General features: G+C 37.4%; 1 protein-coding gene across 1 annotated transcript in view; it reads left to right on the top strand.

Moving 5' to 3' along the window:
- The window catches only part of LOC131678624 (kinesin-like protein CG14535), a 441,809-nt gene that overhangs the window by 293,405 nt on the left and 128,566 nt on the right, over positions 1–19,838 (top strand). The window contains exon 5 of the mRNA XM_058958855.1: positions 18,473–18,724. Coding sequence (XP_058814838.1) covers positions 18,473–18,724 — 252 coding nt within the window. The remainder of the gene's footprint in view (positions 1–18,472; positions 18,725–19,838) is intronic.

The raw sequence follows: 19,838 nt of genomic DNA, 5'->3' as shown, positions 1-19,838 counted from the left end.
GGTATCAGTAGGCTATATCACGTGGTGTTGGAACCATTTGGTGCATGGACCTCGGAACGGACATTCCAGAGGAGGTTCCCGTGGGGCCGTGAATGGCCATTCCATTCTAATTCCATTTTTCAAATTGCCATAGGGTCCCGCGACAATAAATAACAGACTTCCGAGACAATTTGAAGATTTTTGATACTCATATTGCTAGGACATTATAAAAATTTACAAATCACAGCCTAATACTGGAACATTACTCCGGAAAATCCGGATTACCAAGAACCAGAACCATTCATCCGGAACAATTTTATATAATCAGAAAGTGGACGAGTTACTGAATCCAAAACGTCTAAAAGTGTCCAAATCGGTTGAAGGAAGCCATAATTATGAGCATTTCAATTTGTTGGTACCCGGGTACCCTCGTTGGTCTGTTAAAGGTGTTTTTTTTTGTTGGACATATAATGGTTAATAACAGTTTTTGGGAGCGCAGAACCGTTCATTTGAGACTGAGTTTGGTCAAACCGGTCCAGTCATTACTGAGAAATCGATATAACTGTCATTCTGAATTTGGATACTTTCGCCGAGGCTTCCGGAACCATCGATGGTGGCCAATGTGACCAAAGAGACTTTGAATGGCTATTAGTAACCTAGAACTACAAATCCAAGCAGTTGAGGTCACATTTCAGGAAAAATTTCACCATTTTACATTTATGGCAGTATACGTTGAAATCGGGATTGGTTGGGTGTTCGTATTCACCACCCTATACTTCCGGAACCGGAAGTACGATCAATTAGAAATTGAATAGCAGCTGGGAACGCTGGACCTTTCATTTGAGACCAGCTTTTTAAAAATCCGTAAATAATTCGCTGAGAAATAGGAATAACATTAACTAAAGGAGTTAACAAGTTCCCTGAGGGCATCAAGAACCGTCATAGGTAGCTAATATGATCAAGGTGACTTCAATGGGTCATTAATGATCTAGACACGCAAATCCAAGTAATGTTGTGTACGTTTTAATATGTATTGCATCATTTGGACATCATGGTGGTACTAGTTCATATGGGAATTTGCTGTGTGACCGTACTCTTCAACCCGTAACTCCGGAACCAGAAGTCCGATCAATAAAAAAATCACCTATAAGAAGGTTGTACCTTTCATTTGAGAGTAAGTTTGTGCACATCGGTCTTGCCATCCGATCTCGAAGAACTGAGTCGAATGGTATAAGAGATTCGTTCCTGCGGGCCTTGGTTAAAAAGTCGAAATTCCGACCGATTGCATAACCTTTCTATATGAGAAAGGCAAAAAGCTATCAAATTCATGAAATGAGCAGTATGATTAATTCAAATCAAATTCATAAAATAAATAGATCAAATTAGTTCAGCTCATCAAATAAAAGATTAGATAAATTTGAAAAAGTTAGAAAATTAATAAGAGAAATTAAATTGTGTCAAATAAACAAATTGGATGAAAAAAAAACAAGAAATGACTGAACATAATGAATAACATTAATAAAATGAAGAAACTGAATAAAACTCATGAACTGAAAAAGGAATAAAATGAGCAAAACGCATTAAAATATTAAAATTCTTTAAATTAATTAAATAAATTAAATCAGTGGCGTAGCCAGGGGGGTTTTGGGGGTTAAACCCCCCCCCCCCCCAAACCAAAATTAATTGGATTGAAAAAAAATTGATGCTGACGAATTTAATTTAATATTCCACAAAATATTTTTGGAAAAATATTCTCTGATCACTACATTGAGAACTGTGTTTAAAGCGTCATGAGAACTTTTGGAAAATTATGGGAAGGGGATCTTGTAACTTATCTCTTAGCCAAAATCCCATAGTTGTCAAATTACTTCAATGTAAAATAAAATAACTGTGAGAATTATTATGAGCGCATTTTTGGAAAGATGCTTCAAAATATGGATTAGAAACAATTTTTCGAATGGTAATCTAAATTTGAATAGGTTGATTGCATATAAAACATAAGCTTGTTTACCGAAAACTTACATACATTTCAACATTTGCTGAAAATGTATTTTTTTAGATTGTGTAGAGTTTAGACAACAATTCAATATGGTTAACAGCAAGAATAACATTTCAGAAACTAGTTGAAAGCTGATGTAATTTTGTCTCTAGCAGGTCAGGATCGGTTTTATGAGCATTGGATTTTTGTTGTATTATCAACTATATGAATAGCCTCTTAGCAGGATGCAATGAATGGCGTACTAAAATTTTGTGTGCTACGTACTAGTACTGCAAGTTGTGAGGTTGACTAATGAAGAAAAGTAAAATTAATGCTCGATAAATTTTTAACGGTCACGATCACATTCATTCGAAACTGCCAAATTTCGATGTTAAGTAACATTGAAGAATTTCAAAACGTAAAACTGTTCATCTGCTGATAGAATAATTTTGACGGTTAATCTTCCTAGAAGTAATTATAGACAAGAATTACTCTTCAACCAAATTTGGGTCGAGACTTAATGTCTCCAGCAAAATTTTCGAAAGAGCTATTTCAAACAACTTTGCCAAAGACATAAACATCCCACATATTCAGAGTATCGAAATATAGTAGTAGAAAACCTTTACAACAAGCTATTCTGACATTACTGTATTTGATAAATCTCTTCTGCGGTAATTAAATAATAAATTCACATTGCGTTCAAGGTGCCTTTGAAGCTTACAAAAAAATAAGGGAACTGGATTTAAAACAAATAATTCCCAGGGATTAAAAGGACTCAAAAATACAAAGAGTGATTCCATTTTCAGGAGCTAGCATGAATTCGGCGCAAGCTTAGTCCGCCCACCAAGTTAGTGTCGGATTCTGATGAGATGAAGTCGAAACGCAAGTTTCAGTTCCATCCATCCATAATTTAGTTATAGGTTTTGTGTTCTCAACTCGCAATGATTGTTTCAAACAATTTTATCTGTAGCGCAGAAAAAAATAGTTTTCACCTAAATTTTTCTTCACTAAGAAGAAATATAGCAGGCCCAGTCCATTTAAATCCCTATATGTTGAATTCATGTAGCCTTCATATTTTCAACAAAATTGTTTAAAATGACATTATCAAAAACTTTGCTGAAGGCACCATGTCTGTTAATATTTTTGAAAAATTAATTCACCATAATTACCTCTATGAGAGTTAATCACTAAAATTTCTATATCAAAGCAGGCGCTGTTTTATGTTGATAATTTCCCGAAGTTGTCAAACCTTCAAAGTCAAGGATTATTATATTAGGTGATCTTGAACGTTGAAAATTTTTTAGATCATTTATCCCACTTTAAAAGATCGCAATTTTTGACTTCATTGACATATTATACAAGAAAATAATCTATAGAGGTTTGAAAACTGTTCCATGTTGATCCTTCTTGTTTGTAAACTGGAATGACATCTGTTAGACTACTTATGTTTTTAAGTTTTCAATAATTTATCAAACTCATATTAAATTTTAGCATGTTTTCAAAAAATTTGCGATTTTCATCAAAACCTCCTCCAAACCAAATTTCTGGCTACGCCACTGAATTAAATTAATTAAATTAATTGATTATTATTAAATTTGAATTAAAATAATTCAATTAATTTTATTAGTTGAATTAAATTGATTTTTTTTATAAAATTAAAGAAATGAACAAGAAATGAATGAAAATAATAAAATAATAATAATGAATGCTATACCTTCAACTGTATTGAAAAAATGTTCGGACTTATACTAGTAACACCACTTGCTTACATTTTTAACCGGTCGCTTTAGCGGCAAACGTTTCCTGAAGATTGGAAATGCTCAGTTATGTTTCCGGTATTCAAGAAGGGTGACAAATGCAGCATTGTCAATTACCACGGAATCACTTCACTAGGACTCGAGTCTAAAGTTTGAAGTGTATGGAAGAAAGAGCTTGCGTATCTACAGCGAATTTGTCTAAAGTCTACTGTTCTACTACTTTATTGAAGGCAGTCAATTTCTATCTCGAACCGCTAAAAACTTCAATTTTAGTGCGATAATCATATATTCATTCTGGGACGTCATCATATTCCAGGGATAGTATAAGGGTTAGTGCATCGGGCCGGAGTCTCGAAGGTTGCGGGTTCGAATCTCGCCTCTGGAGGAATTTTTTTCGCATAATTGCTTTCGCTTCACTCACCATTGTGATTAGTTTTCCTCTTTGGATATCATCAAAAAAGTCTCAATTTTACATCTTTCTACAATTATAGCTACACAGAAAAGATGTAAATCAGTTAAAATATTTCGATCCCAAACCAAATTCATGCCAAGATCACCGAGATAAGTTTTTAAAATAAATATGTAGACAATTTTGCTACTTTCCGAACCCCACCCTATTACCAGCTACTTACTTTAATAATCTCATAATTTCTCTGCGTAAGCCCACATTTTAATCAGTTCTAGACACAGTGAACGCAAATACCGTTTTCTACGTGCATCGTCTACACTAGCGCTGCTCCCCTAAAGCGCAGCTTGACTGGTGCAAAATCCCGCAATGCTTTAATCTATTTTCACCCGCATCTCTTCAGCACTCGGCTGGAAACTCGATCCTCGTTGTTCTCATTCGCACCGGTTCGGAATTCTTTTTTTTTTCATCTGCCTCCACATAAAGAGGATTTTTTGTGTAAACTTTTTATCGCGTTATTCAATATGATGAAAGAACTTTGGTACTTTTTGTGAGCCCATCCCGAATTGCGGTAACACTGTGAAACAAAGCTTCTTTCGCAAGGCTCCCGCCGCCACAAAAAGGGCATCCCATTCACAGGTCTACCCGCGCTGGGTTGGGTGAATTTTGGATTTTCCTTCGCGCATTTTCCCACTCGAAAAAAAAAGATTGAAAGGAAATTGAATGAAAGAAGTTGCGGTTCAGGTGGAAACTGAAACCGGGACTATTACGTTAAGGCTGCAATAACAGCAGCGGGGGCAGCGGCAGTGAAGGATGAGGTCGACAAACGTGCCATTTGATAGGTACTTGATGGTGTATCCGCTCGCTTTTGCTGATGGCGGATGCCAGGTAGCTGCCAGTCCGTATCCACGGAACCGACTTGCGTGGTGTCGTTTGCCACCACCGACTGCTGCTATTCAGGTGATTTAATTTAGTGTTTATTTAATTTGAAATGAGTGACTCGCAGCTCTTGCCAACTCCAGCCGGAAGTGGCTGGGCTGACTGACTGACTGACTGACTTTTGTTTCGAGCGGGATGAAGCCGGAGTTTGGCGGGTGATGGGCGTAATTGAGTTGGGTTTGATTTGAAATTTAACTTCTCAGGTTTACTTTTCCGAGGCCGACGCTGTGGTTCCTTATTCCGTTCTCGGTAGGCGAAGGGAATGAAAGTTTAAATTGTGTCAATCATGAGATTGCTGTTTTCGCGAGTTTGGTCGGTAATTGAAAATGGTTTAAGCGGTGGGGGATGTTCACAGAATTTGTTTTGAAAAGTATTACGAGGAAGTTAATAACGATTGCTGTATTCGATTAAATGTTTAATTAGCTTAGATGGATTGTTGAATCTTAGAATCCTTCCTGATTGGGGCTCGAACATTGACGACTTGCTTATGAGACCAGCATCACACCCTCTAAAATCGCCGCATCAGGCTTGTGCAATTGAGTCATAACAACTGTGGCTCTCCTAAACCAAACCTAAGTGTTTCTTCTACCATTCTATAAAAAATTACGGTCAAAACACCCTCGACCTATTCACCGCTGTTCCTATTTTTTCTCATTTTCTTCATCCCCACAAGGGCACGACCTTAATGAGTGTGATGATTACATTATCCTTGCAGACACTATTTAACTAACCGACCAAAGTCGAAACCGGCAGTAAATTCCATTACGGCTACCAACACACACACCTTCCTACCGCCAGCGGCACCAGACCAGACCAGACCAGACCAGAACCCTTCTTGGTTTATTAAATTGTGCGGTTCTTATTACACTCTTCAATTCAATTACCCGCACATAGCGGAAATATTCCCAGCCACTTCTAATGCGCTGTTAGCTGGTAAGTGTCAAGAAGGTAAAAATCAATAATCGAGAATGCAGTATTAATTAGATAGAAGTGATTTCTCGATCGGAAAACACCCTCATTCTTTCTTCCCTTCGAATTTGACCGGGTCAAAGGACGAGTTTGGTCTACGAGGGGAGAAGAAAAATTGCATTCCCTCGGTGGTAGTTCAAAGGAATCCCTATCAATGGAAGTTACAGTGTATAAATTTCCACCCTCGGCCACCAGCTGTGCGGTGGTCAGAGGAGGACGGGGAGAGACACATTCTTCTACAGCCATATCTTCATCACTTCAGTGACCATGTAGTGGAAGTGTATTTTCGTCGAGTCAGGCTTCTGGAGCCGCAATCCTGGAGGAGGGGCTGACCCGGCCTGTCTTTAGAAAACCACGCTCCTAATTGAATAAAGTTAATTATGTGTGGATAGATCAATCTATCTCTATCAGTTTGGCTCCCCGTCGACGACGAGTTGGCAGTTCTGGTGTGGATTAATCAATATTACGACGGATAGTCGTTGGTCTAAAGTTATGAAATGTTCAGTATTTTGTCCAGAATAGGTCATCGTAGAATAACTTTTTTCAGAGGCACTATAATATTCGTAGTACCGAAGTTCAAAATTTAAAAAAAACCGCTGCAACTACTATTGCTTGCACACAAAAAAAACAGTTTTTGAAGCGTAGAGGACCCCTAACTTGGTCTGCGACAATAATATCAGAGTTGAAGAATTTCAACGGACGAACTCCGGTTGTAATCTCTCGTTGCGCGAAAGCACCATTTATTTTGTATTTAAATTAACTGTTAAAGTAACATGAAGACACTATAGCTCAAGACACAAGGCATTCTGCATTAAATCAAAAAGTATGGTAATGCAAATACTGGTGATAATTATATGAAAATCATCGGCCAAATCATATGCCGGAAATCCAAGCTAAGTCCAAGTCTTCTCAACAAGCAATCAACGACGAGGTTCCATGAAAGTGTTGACAGAACTCCACGTTGACGACGTCCGCCTGCTCTCCGTTTCGTAATCTCTACTTAAATTAGACATTCGAGAAATGTTTTGAGTTCCTCTCATCAGAATCTACCACTAACTTAGCGACGCTAGCTCCAAAAATGAAAACACTATTTCTAAACGCCTCTCCAATAAATAATTCAGTTATGGGTTTTGTACCATTTACACGCAAATGTGGTTTAAGACAATCTTCCCCTTAGTGAAAAAATAGTTTTTTTCTTAAATTTTCTCTACTAAGGAGAAATATAGCATAGTGTATTTCCTATAGAAGCATGCATACCTCGAAGCAGACAAGCCTCTTGGTATACTGTTGCTATGAGTAAGTTTGTTTTATCCACGATCTCATCAAAGTCAATTGGAGATTCCATCGTACAAAAATACCCATGAAACTTAGTTGCCAAGCCATTTTCGTAACGGTCTTGGCTCATAAGTTCGATATAACGATAGATGACGATATCAAACGAGATGTTTCTATGATCAAAGACGATGGACTTATTATCAGGTACCGACAGTTCGAGCTCGTTGGGTACACGGCCGGTATACCAACTCAAGCGTAATACCGCCAGAGCAGAGAACTACATCTAACACCTCTTTCCTGCTAGATCGTGGCGATTTTCTTCATTAAGCATACGTAGATTAGTACTTCTTATTCAAATGCATTTTTTGAAAGGATAGGTAGCTACTACATTGTGCTAAACGGGTTTTTCGATCCGCGCTTCAAAAAGCCCGTTGTTCGAAGCGTCGTCCTGGCCGTCATGGGACGCTCTAGCCTCGAAACGCACGCCTCAGGTAGAAACCTTTGCATGGCATTATACACGTTTCCAGAATGCTTCGCGTTGCACTGTGCATGCATGCAGATATCGCGAACGTATTACACGGCTGGATCTGTAGAGCTGACTAATCGTGAGTTGTCAAACAACCACAGAAAACTGTGAAAAATGAAAAGTTTTGGTCAAAATTGTTAAAGTCATTTTAGTACACCATATTGAAACCGCTATTTTTATATTTTGATTTTGATACATATTAACTAAATTTCGTGTTTATAAGTCGCAAAACCTTTTTTCTCGATTTTGGCTGCAATACAATTTAATTGATGAATTTCGCGCCAAATCGAACAAATGTTGGCAGCACCCTCTCAGATTTCAATGAAACTTTCTGTACATGAAGACTTTGTCACAAAAAGCCACTTTGCATATTTTGTATTTCCAAAAATGATCTAGACTGTCTATTGAAAAGTGCCAAACTTTTTTTTCCTATTTTTTTTTCAAATGGCTATAGTTTAAAAATGACAAATCCTGCAAAAAAATGTTGTAGGAGTGGTTCTCACAAAATTAGTCAAATTTTCGAATAAAAATATTGAAAAAAATTCTTCATTGACTCCTACACTGAAAAAAATCGATTTTAAAAATTTAAAGTCGATTTACAAAAAACCTCCATTTTTGATTTGGATAAAATTTTGTTCCAAGATAGATAATTATGTTCCCTATCTACCGTCCAAAATTAATGTTGGGCACTTTTGAGGAAAAAAGGTTTTTTGAAACAAAACTTTACCTTGTTCAAACTGATTTTTTTTCTTCAGTGTATTTTCATCGAAAACTAAGCCAATGAAGGTCATGATCATCTCAGAATCCATTTTCCCAGCTGCTAGTTGCCTGATACATGCAAAAAGTATCAGTAACGAATTTGGTATATATTTATAACAAACTTGAATGAAGACTGGAAGATTGGAAGATTGGAAGACTAAAAGACTGGAAGGCTGGAAGACAACAAGACTGGAAGACTTGAAGACTGCAGTTGATTTATTTGTCTCAAAACTGATAAATTTTATGAAACAATTGACAAACTTTCCTAAAATTTGTTTTATTTTTGATGGAGCATCAGCACAATACAAAAGTAAGAAATACTTTGCAAGCTTGTGTAGATTCCAGTCAAAGTATGAGTTAAGGTTGGAGAGAGAAAGGGCCAAAATCGAAAAAGAAAAAAATCAGTTTTTTCCACACCGAGTGTTAGATCTTCATAAAATCAATCAGCTTATGTAACATGTTGTTACAGTACTACTGATTGATTTTTGTGAAGATCTAACACTCTGTGTAGAAAAACACTGCTTTTTACATTTTTGATTTTTTCCGAATCTCTCTCTCCAACCTTAAGCGCAGAATGGCATTTAGTTGCAGCATCCCATGGAAAAGGACCCTGTGATGCTATTGCTGGCACTCTCAAGCGAATGGAAAAAATCTGGTTTTGCTCGCGACTTTGGAAATACCATAACAAGTCCCCAAGAGTTAAATAACTGGCCAGTTGAACAAACTGATAAAAATATCGCAAAATAATTTTCTGCTACATATTCACTGAACAGCACAACAAAATGTCAGAAGAACTCTAAAAGCTGTATAATAACGCCAAAACAATATCTGGAACTCAAAAATTCCACTGTTTTGTGCCTATTCCTGGGGGCAAAGTAGAGACGAAAAGGTATTCTAATTCAAGAGGTTTGCGGTGATCACGATTGGAGACCAATAGATCATCTAAAAACCCAAAACTCAAAAAAAAAATATTAGTATATGAGTATTCCTCGCACCTTAACGATTAGTTTAATAAATAATAATTTTTTCCTGCATTCGAGAACGTTTTTAGTAAACAATCGCTGTTTTGAGCTCTAAAAATTGTATTAAAAACTATAAGGGGCAGCCTATGAGGTTGCACGAACTGCAGACGTAGGACTATACTACTTAATGTAAAATATTTATTTTCTTAGTACTTAGTGTGTGGGAAAAAACACCCGGACCGGTGAAGAAAAATAAAATTTTAGACAATATAATCACATCTCATGTATAGAACAAGCTTTCTAGTTGGTCTCAAACAGATCCTAAAACTTCAAACACCCATGGATAACCTCAAGTTTGTAGATGTGTTTCGATGCCACAGGATTGTAAAATGGTTAATGTTACGCCATGAAAATTCAATTCTTCCGTAACAATTTTTTTGCCTGCAAAATGCCCTGTGTGTATGCAAAGCTCATGATTTGTTGGGACATTAGCATTGATCGGAAAATGCTTTCCAACGCTGCGCATTGCATACATACAGGACATTTTGCAGGTCACCAGAAGCTGTTCATTTTACCACCGCCACATGTTCATTTTACCCACTCGCTATAAACATGTCTCATTTTTGGACATGTTTAGAAATCAAGAATCATGTTTGAAAAAATGTGTTTATGACGAAGCATTTTTACCAGATATGTACAAAACATGTCTAACAAGAAACATAAGGTGATCGTAATATCTCATTCACTTATTAGTTAGAAAATAGTAACTTTGCTTAACGTGTTCATTTTACCGCCAGTTCCCCTACCTACCTACATTCGCCCCAAACATTGAACCCAAGCGTACAATGCAAAATGAGTCAACGCTGATGATGATGGATAGAGCGAAAGAGACAACTAGTACCACCACGACACTATTAGCGCGTTTCACGAAAATTCCACGCGGCCTTTCCCGATTGAAAGGAACGACCGCGCTTAGCCCATCTATCATAATATCGTGATTTTGCATAGCGAAGGGCTGAATGATTTTGTTCCAAAAAACAGCCCTGCGTTATGCAACACTTTGTGCAGGTTGATTATACCAGTTGCAAGTGGGGCCAAATTCACCAAATTCCGTAAAATTCCTTTTAAATTACAGAATTGATAAAATTGCTTAGATGAGCTAAACTAATTAATCAAATCCTGTTTTTAAAACTGTCCTTGCGTTTAAACCAAAATGGGAAGCTTATTACTACCACTACATTACTTAATTTCAAGCGCAAATAGCAAATACATGTGCTAGTTAAACCAAAAATTTACTGGCAACATTACAGCGGCATTTAGGAAGCAGTTGGAGCGGTCGCCTGTTGGACGACACAGGGTAGCGTCCCTCCACAGCCAGTGTAACGGACTTCTAGCTCAGCTACGCTGGTTGTAAAAACACAGCGCAGTGATCTGCTTCGCCAGCCGTTCAACAGGGAACTGAGCGTGTCTGGCCAAGTCCGTTCTTTAAATAGTCGATGATGACGTCATTCATAGAAGCGTTGCGCGCTAGGTACACCATTCCGTCGTACAGGGCTTGGGAAGCGCTATCTTCTGTGTATTAATGCGCGATATTTTGACATGGTTGCATATTATTTAATTTTTTAATGCTATGATATCAAAAATCTTCGGGTTTATCTATTGAAATCTATTCTTAGAAGTATTTCGGGGCGATTTGTGCAAAAAATTGAAAATTTATCGTGAGATGTCTGCATTATATGCGTTTAAAATTGGACCACTTTTCGTTACATGCCATTTTTGTAGAATTTGCAGAGTGCACCCCTATATCGAAAACAAAGACGTAGTCCTACGTCAAAAATCTTTTTCATGAAACAAAAATTTATGAATAAAAAAGGAATTAATTACGATCAATTGAAAAAAATTAAGAAAATTGATTGAGTAGTTTTTCGGTAATCGTGATCACGGAAAACCAATTTTTAGTAAAACGACATTTCGAGAATATCGAGTTTAAAATTTGAAATTACCACTGCTCTTGGTAGACGATGCGCGCTTGGAAGCGCTGTAACTTTCGATCTATTTCTTGGATCTTTATAAAAATTTCAGAAACCATTTGCAAGGAGTTGTACTTTCAGATAAAGTAATAAAAAATCTCGATTTCATGAAAAAAGAAAAAGTAATTAACCCTTTAGTAAAAATATGCTTAGTTGCTAAATTAGACAATATCTTCTCGCAAACTGAGTTTTATTGGATTCTGAGATGATTATGACCCTCATTGGTTTAGTTTTCGATAAAAATACACTGAAGAAAAAAAATTCAGTTTGGACAAGGAAAAGTTTTTTTCAAATAGCTTTTTTTCCTCAAAAGTGCCCAACATGAGTTTTTGACGGTTGGTAGGGAACATAATTATCTATCTTGAAACAAAATTTCATCCAAATTAAAAATGGTTTTTTTTTTCAGTGTAGGAGTCAATGAAGAATTTTTTTTAAATATTTTTATTCGAAAATTTGACTAATTTTGTGAAAAACACTTCTACAACATTTTTTGTAGGATTTGTCATTTTTAGACTATAGCCATTTGAAAAAAATTGCGAAAAAAAGTTTGCGTTGCGTTGCGCAAGCACGGTATACTTCGTAGATTGCAGACTAATGACTCTTATTTCCAGCCAGACTACTTCAGGAGCATTGTTTGGGAATAACAATTGATCCAGTCCAAGCGAGAATTTCGCCTGAGAGCCACCATTGCGGGCCACGACCATCTTTACCGTAACTTGGGATGAGAAAGGAACTGGTGATGTGGTACTTACTTAACGGAAGGCCCCGACTCAATGACACTTCCATAAGTACCACGGCTTGGGTAGTGGGTGGGTTGTTAGTCAGGATTCGCTTCAAGCAAGCGATGCGACTGAAAATATACTTTCGTGCATAAGATGTTTAAATAGTTTATTGACTATAGGATACGTAAATGTTCTAGGCGTTTAAACTCTGGGTAATCGTTTATCGAGATTGTTTCATCGAAAACAACTTGAGCTCCGGACAGCCGGCTGTCGGGAGTGTTGTCGACAATATAAAATGGACCGTAAACAATGAGAAATCAACATTTTGTCACTTAGTCCGGTCTGACTTAACACCTACCATTTAAAATCCAATTAGACATAATATGTGCAATTTTAAAAATAATAAAATCAGTCTGCTTCCTCATCTCGAACAGTTAAAAAAACAAAAAGCGCACCGCTTGCGAACAGCATACAAACAAAAAATACCACCCACGCCGCGCCGCTCTAACGTGTACGTGTAAAATATAGACACAGGAAAGTTTCGTTACATTTAACTGCGAGTGAATTGAGTGAACCATAAAATAAATTTTGCCCATTACGGGAGAACACAATCGCGATTGATTTTTCTCAGACCCGTCCTAGAACTTCAGTGCGCGAGATGCAACAGTTCGTCAAGGTGAAAATGGAACTTAATCTTACAGAGGTTTCACACGACCTGCTTCACCACACAATGCAAGTAGTACTAATAACGTTCAACTCCTTAGCCGAGGCAGAAAGCTTCATAGCAAAGAACAGCATGCAACATGACGTCGAATATGAATACGTCAAAACCAAGATCCCCGTACATATGGACCTCGATCTATTTCAGCCTCCATGATTTGGCACCTCGTACTTGTACGGATTTTATTACAAGATTCATGTCGAAGTATGGAGAAGTGGAGTCCGTCACAAACGATACATGGAAAAACTTTTTCCCTGGCATACTCAACGGTGTTTCGGTGATGAAAATGCGGCTGTACCAATCTATATCGTCTTACTTGACTTTCGAGGGCAGATCATCCCAAGGTGTTAACTACATGCAACGAACCCTATGCACATATCCTGGGCAGACGTCCACGTGCCAGTTCTGTAATCAGACGGCACACTACGGTAAGCCATACGCCAAAACAACTGAAGAAAACTCATCTACCACCACCACTACTACTATAATGTAGTAGGTATATACAGGTATGTCGAAGAGGGTACTCTGGTATTCGTGAGATGAATCTTACGAGGAGTAACGTGACATTACGAACTGAATGGTTTTGTAAGCTATATCATGAACACGAATTGTTACTCTTACAATGTCGTTTTGGTGCTCAGCTCTGTTTTCGGTTTTCTTTCTGAACCTTATCAAATGAATGAATAATGATTGATAATCCTAATAGCTTAAATATATCTACTGCTCGTACCTATGATTGGTAGCTAGCAGCTGTACACAAACAACTATGTTATATTTTATGAAACATGAATTAAATCCCAAATTTTGTGAAAAACTTTTCATAAAAATTTCAAGAAAATTCGCAGAGTTGAAATGAAAATGATTAAGAATATCTTCTAAAATTGGGAACTTATTCAAAACTACGCAAGAAACCAGTTCATGAATTCGTGAATAACGGTCTAAGTTCTGTGAAATTGTTAGCATAAAAATATTGATATCATGGACAAAAGTGTATATTTTGTAAGCTAAATCATGAAAGTGGAAACGAATTTTATGATTTCGGGAACTATTGCACAATCACGAATTATGAACCAATTTTTTTTTTTTTTATTCATTTCGTTTATTTGATAGGCACAAATGCGTTAGCTTGGCGGTGCCAAATGCTTTTGTTTTTACATTTTGGATATCTTAAAACTAGGAGGTTACAATGTTGAAATATTTTTTTTTACAAAGGAAAAGAAAGTTTACAGCTATCTTAAGACTAGAAATAAGATTCAATATACAAAAGAGGGCCAAAAGATTTTTTTATGAAAAAAAATTAAAACAAGGGATTCACTTTGATATACAAGAGGGGGAGTAATAGTATTTTACGAAATATTTTACGGTTATCTTAAAACTAACAATATAGTTTAGTACACAAAAGGGGGAAGAAATATTTATGAGAAATTTCACAGAAATCTTAAAACTAGGGATTCAATTCTATTTACAAGATGGAGGACAAGAGTTTCAATAAAGAGTAAAAATTATAGCTATCTTAAAACTAGGAATACAGAATACTAATTTGAATTTTTTAACTAAAACTTATGCTTGGTCAAGATATTCAAAGGGTGGCTTATTTCCGCATCAGTGTAGCAGCAGTTGTATCAAAGACAGGGGAGAGACAGGGAAAAAAGAGCAAAACTTGCAACTTTCGCTCGAACGGCGGGGGGGGGGGGGGGGGGAGGGAGATCAGCGTATCAAATTTGCGCCTCAGTCTAGTAAGTCGTCGAGTACCGGATTGGCGGATGGTATTCTTCGGACCCGCGGGGAATCCTTCAAAAGTCATCGGACCTCGAGTCGCTCTCGCTTCAGTTTCCTTCTATGCAGGCGTAGTGGTAAGGGCGACGGCGGTTACATAGTGGCACTCTGGAGCTGATCGGTTCCACAAGGCAGGAGGAAACTCTAAAAACGAGAAATAAAAGAGAGGGGCTAAATTGGGATATTTATCGTTTTTATGAAGGTATAAATAAGGGACATATAGGGGAAATCACGAGTTGCCAGCATATCTCGGACTGGTACATTGGGTGGTCTACCTCGGGCCCGAAGGGATTCCTTTAACTGAGACCTGATTATGAACCAATTAACGAGGCATGAATGGATCCATGAATAATATATTCCGGATTTCGTGAAATAGTTCATAATGAAACATCGAAGCTGTTAAAGTTTTGTGATCCAATTCAAAACCAAACGAAAAACAGATTAAGGTGAAATATAACCTGAATCAGTTCCCGTCGAATAATTCGTAAATACTGCTCCTAATTTATGAATAAAATCACGAGTTAACATTTGGTTTATGAGTAATGTGCATAAAGTTATGAACTAGTCCAGGGACAGAAAAACGATTTCGTAATGACATAGCGGGAACCGCATATAGAGCTAACAAAATATAATAATCTTCACAAATAAGAGCATTATACAAGTGCCAGGAAATCAAAATTGAACACGATTTCAAAACATAGTTCACGGTACTGCCTTTGTTGCGTAAAAATTCATCAGAATTGCATGGCACTTGTATAGAAGAAATGTGAGTAATCGGAAAATGAGTTAACTGATATAATTGATAGTTTGTCCTGTTTTAGTATTGCGAATCTTTTCTAAAATCCACATCGTGACATATCAGCCATGCGCCGCCAAGTCGTGCGCCGAATCACGCGCCTATTCACTTTGCATTAGTGCAAGCGAAAAAACGATTTGACGTTTATTTTTGTTTCGTTCGCACTCATGTGTGAAACATATAACAACAAATCGACGAAATGCTAGTTTATTTCGGGATAGACAATAAAACCAAGCATATTGGGATTTTCGGAGTTCGTTAATAATCTGCGCGGGAAAAAAGTTTCGGCCGCCTATCGTTCGACATCGGTGTATGTTTAAATTTTCCATTGCACATGTTCAACCGGAAGTTACCATCTTTGATGTCTAAATGGCGTTACGCATTAACTTCCGATGTCTACTGACCACCCCCTTTCAAACGACACCCATATTGATGATGGTTTTCACTGATTTGTGATAAATAATTGCTGAAACCATTCTTAGAATAAAAATGAAACATTTCTCCTCTCGTTGCCAAAGCTGCTCTCAGTTTCTCACTTATGAATCAGAGCAAATTGGCGCAATTGGCACGTTTTCCATGTGTTTTGAAGATTTGTCCTTACTAGTTTTCAGGTCTATGAAACTTATTCGTCAAGTTTTATACGAAGTCTAAGAGCAAGAGGTACAGGTTCGAAAGTGCTTCGTTGCAAGCAGCATAAATCGATACTACTTTGTTTACTCCTCCATATCGACAAATTTGCAAAAAATATGTATATATTTTGACGTTGCTATCAGCCCAGACTACGCTAATCAACCAGTTAGTCTAAAGTGAAGCAATGAACTTTGAATATCTGGAAATTTTTGCCAAATTTAAAAGTTTTGATAAAATATCTTGTTGGTTTGGTTGTCTGCCCATTTGAGAAAGATCTGGAAGACTCCAAATAAATTTAGACTATTGGCAACGCTGTGACGGACTATTTGGGCTTCCTGCAGTCGCTTCCTTTTATGCATTTCAGATTTGAGACTCAGTGTTTATGTTTGAATTGTCCGAGCGTCAGTTGAACTGTAAATATGTAAACTGTCTTATGTCGTGTAACCGATATCCTGGTTCAAACTCCGGCATTAGTTTTATAAAACAACACTCAAATCTGCTTGGGCACCTTATTCCTCGCGTGGATTCGTTTTTCTCAATAGCGGTACCTCACTCAGTCTAGTTAAACCTAGCATAGGGTGAGGCACCGAACTTTGAATGTCCTGGAATATGCCGCAAAATTTCACAAAATCTAAAAATACGTAAATGGCCTTGTAACCTGTAGCGAATAATCGAAACTCTGATTCACAATCCGGTTTTATTTTTAAAGATCCACACTGCTTGGAACCTTCTTCTTCTTTGGCACCAATAGCGGCACCTCACTCAGTTAGTAGTCAACCCGAGCAGAGTCTGATAACAAATTGAGAACTAAACTTGATGTTGGGATGTAGTAGGGAATGATTGCTCAGGTTGTTATCATTTTGGTCGTTTTAACGGTTAAAAGATCAAAATCGAAAGCAGAAAAATTGCACTATGACATCAAACAGAAAACTATTTATGCTATCAGTGAAAACAAATTGAAAACTCATTGAGATGGTGAAATATTTCATTGATAACAAAATAAGTAATCAATTTGATGTTTGTCAAAGAAATAGAAACAAACATTTTTTTCTAAAAATGTAAGCACATCAAAATGAGATCAAAATATAATGTCATATCTAAAAAAGTTGCTGATATCAAAATAAGATTTCAATTTGATACTTGATATCAAAATATGTTGTCTATTTGCTGTAATTTTGATGTTGCACTTTGCTCGGGAAGTTACGCTGAATTGTTGTCCCACTGGTCCGCATTTGAATTAAAAACTCTATTCAGAGGACTTGACGTAAAAATAAAATAAATAGGAGACTGTTTCATTAAGAATGTGTTATAATTGAACCTAAAGAATAATCAACAACAAGTTCATAAATAGCGTGAAATTTTGAATTCTTTAGAATTCCAATTTATATTCCTCCTTTGATATGTTACTGTGCACTGTGAGACGTGTGCTCCTGCTGTGTCAGAAGCGACACAAACTAGTTGCTAGTTCCTGCAAACCAACTTCATGAAGCACTGATTCGACTATCTCAGAACGAACAATTTAACCAATTTTCACTGGTCAACAGAGCTGTGGTTCTGAAGACCTATGCATTTCTAAATAGTGGTTGAAATCCAGTCTACTTCAATAATATTTTCCATTCAATAGTTACAGGCTTAAAGACATCACCACCGTAAGACACGTTCATCTGTGCACGATTCTACCGGAAATGTAATAAATATTGAATTAGGTGGATATTTTCCATTACACTGTCGCTTTTCTCATATTTTCTTGGTCACTGGGTTGTAGGGTGTCTCCCTAGTTTATCATAGGCTTGTTGTTGTCCGATAGAAGCGTATTCATTTTCTCCGCACATAATGATGAAAAAACCAATTTAAACATTTTATGAACAACCGTCATAGCTTGGAAACTCTACGATATACTAATTAGAAATGAAGTTAATAAGAATTCATCAAATTTTAACATTTTGGGTTGCCCTACACAACTAGCATTTATGTAGCCACCAGCCACTTCTTGAATAAATAAACTTACAGCTCCCCCGAAGTACCCTTATTCCAACCAACAAAACTGCATTAATCGTATAACATTTTAATTCAAGTCCGGTCCTCCATCCTCCCCAAAAGAAACGTTCCGGATATAACGAGAAACTTACCGTGGCTGCCCGCAAACACAAACACAGACACACATGCAGACACAATCTAACCACCATGTATGAGCTAGAATTTTCCTCCAATTCTCACCCCTTTTTTCGTCTCTGCTTGTTTCCACAGGTCAAAGTAATGCTCCGTGTTTCGGATGACCCTCCAAAACCGGCTGGACAGTCGGAAGAGTCTAAGCCTACCAGCAGCAGCAGCAGCAATCCCAGCTACCTGACGGTGGACAAGAAGAAACGCCAGGTGACGCTGTGTGAAACGCAAACAAACCTCGCCGGCAGCACTGCGGCGACCCAAGAACGAGGCCCCATGGTATCGGCGCCGAAAATGTTTGCATTCGATGCATTATTTACGACCGAGGATTCGCAGGTATGGTGGAGCACAGAGTACATACTCCTATAGTTGTTTCCCTTCGACCTACTCCGTACCTTGCTACTTGCTAACTGCTCGGCAGGTTCCGATAGGGAACGATACGTGCGTGTCCCTGAGTTTGGACTTGTAGCTGGGGGAAGATTTGTGGTGCTTTTACTCGGTACTAACTTATACGAGGGTTTAATGTGTCGGATAATCAGCTAATCTAGCGTAGGCTTTTTCGGGGGGGTTGGGGTGATAGAAATAAGCGAAAACGCTGTCATTGTTCCCCATTATTCGCGCGGGTTATAGGTCCTATTTGGGGAGGGCCTTATCGTTTGGTGCTATTTGACCGGAACGTTGCTCGTGGTAGGGTTATTTATTCACATGCGTAATTTCTGACTTTGGGAAGTAATTTAATGTGGAAGCTGAATATATTTATCATGTTTAGTGTCTAAGAAGATATCTTTTGAATCTATTAAGAATTAGTTGAAACAAATGGTTGGTAGCAGGACTCGTCATCCTAGACTTGTAAAATGCCTCGTCGTTGTGAACAACAAACTTCAGGTGACATAGTGCGACTACATTTTTGCTAGTTCTCCAACTTTCGATATTACCAACAAACAAGTGAGCATGTAAGAGCAAATTAAAAAGTCAAGAAGATATAGAAAAAACTTATCGACAGAAAAGCAAATATTTATTATGATGTGTTGCCATAGAAAAACCACCAAAATCCGCTGTTAAACGCAAAACATGTAAAAACAACAAAATGAAAGTAAAACCAACGTTGGTAAAACTTAATATCATACTTGACATTACAAACTGAAATTAAATTTAAACACCCATTTGATGCTGTCTTGAAAATCTTATTTCGACTGGACGGAGCTCAACCATTCGCTGTATGAAACACTGGTGGAACACTGTTTTTCCCGAGTGGCTACCCGTACTTACAAAAGTTAAGAAATGGTGTAAAAATGAAAATTCTCTCACCCTTTGTATGACCGACGGCTAAGCGAAAATGTGTTTGTTGATGACTGATACTACAAATGTTCCACAGCTAAGAATCAATTACTCCAATCTATTAAATTTCGTCGCCTTAATTTTCCGTTCCTTACGATAAAACCTTCGTTTC

Source organism: Topomyia yanbarensis, chromosome 2 (genome assembly GCF_030247195.1).
Source record: "Topomyia yanbarensis strain Yona2022 chromosome 2, ASM3024719v1, whole genome shotgun sequence".
In the NCBI taxonomy this organism is placed as follows: domain Eukaryota; kingdom Metazoa; phylum Arthropoda; class Insecta; order Diptera; family Culicidae; genus Topomyia; species Topomyia yanbarensis.
Note: the sequence above shows the minus strand (reverse complement) of the source record. Positions and strands in the feature narration are given on the sequence as shown.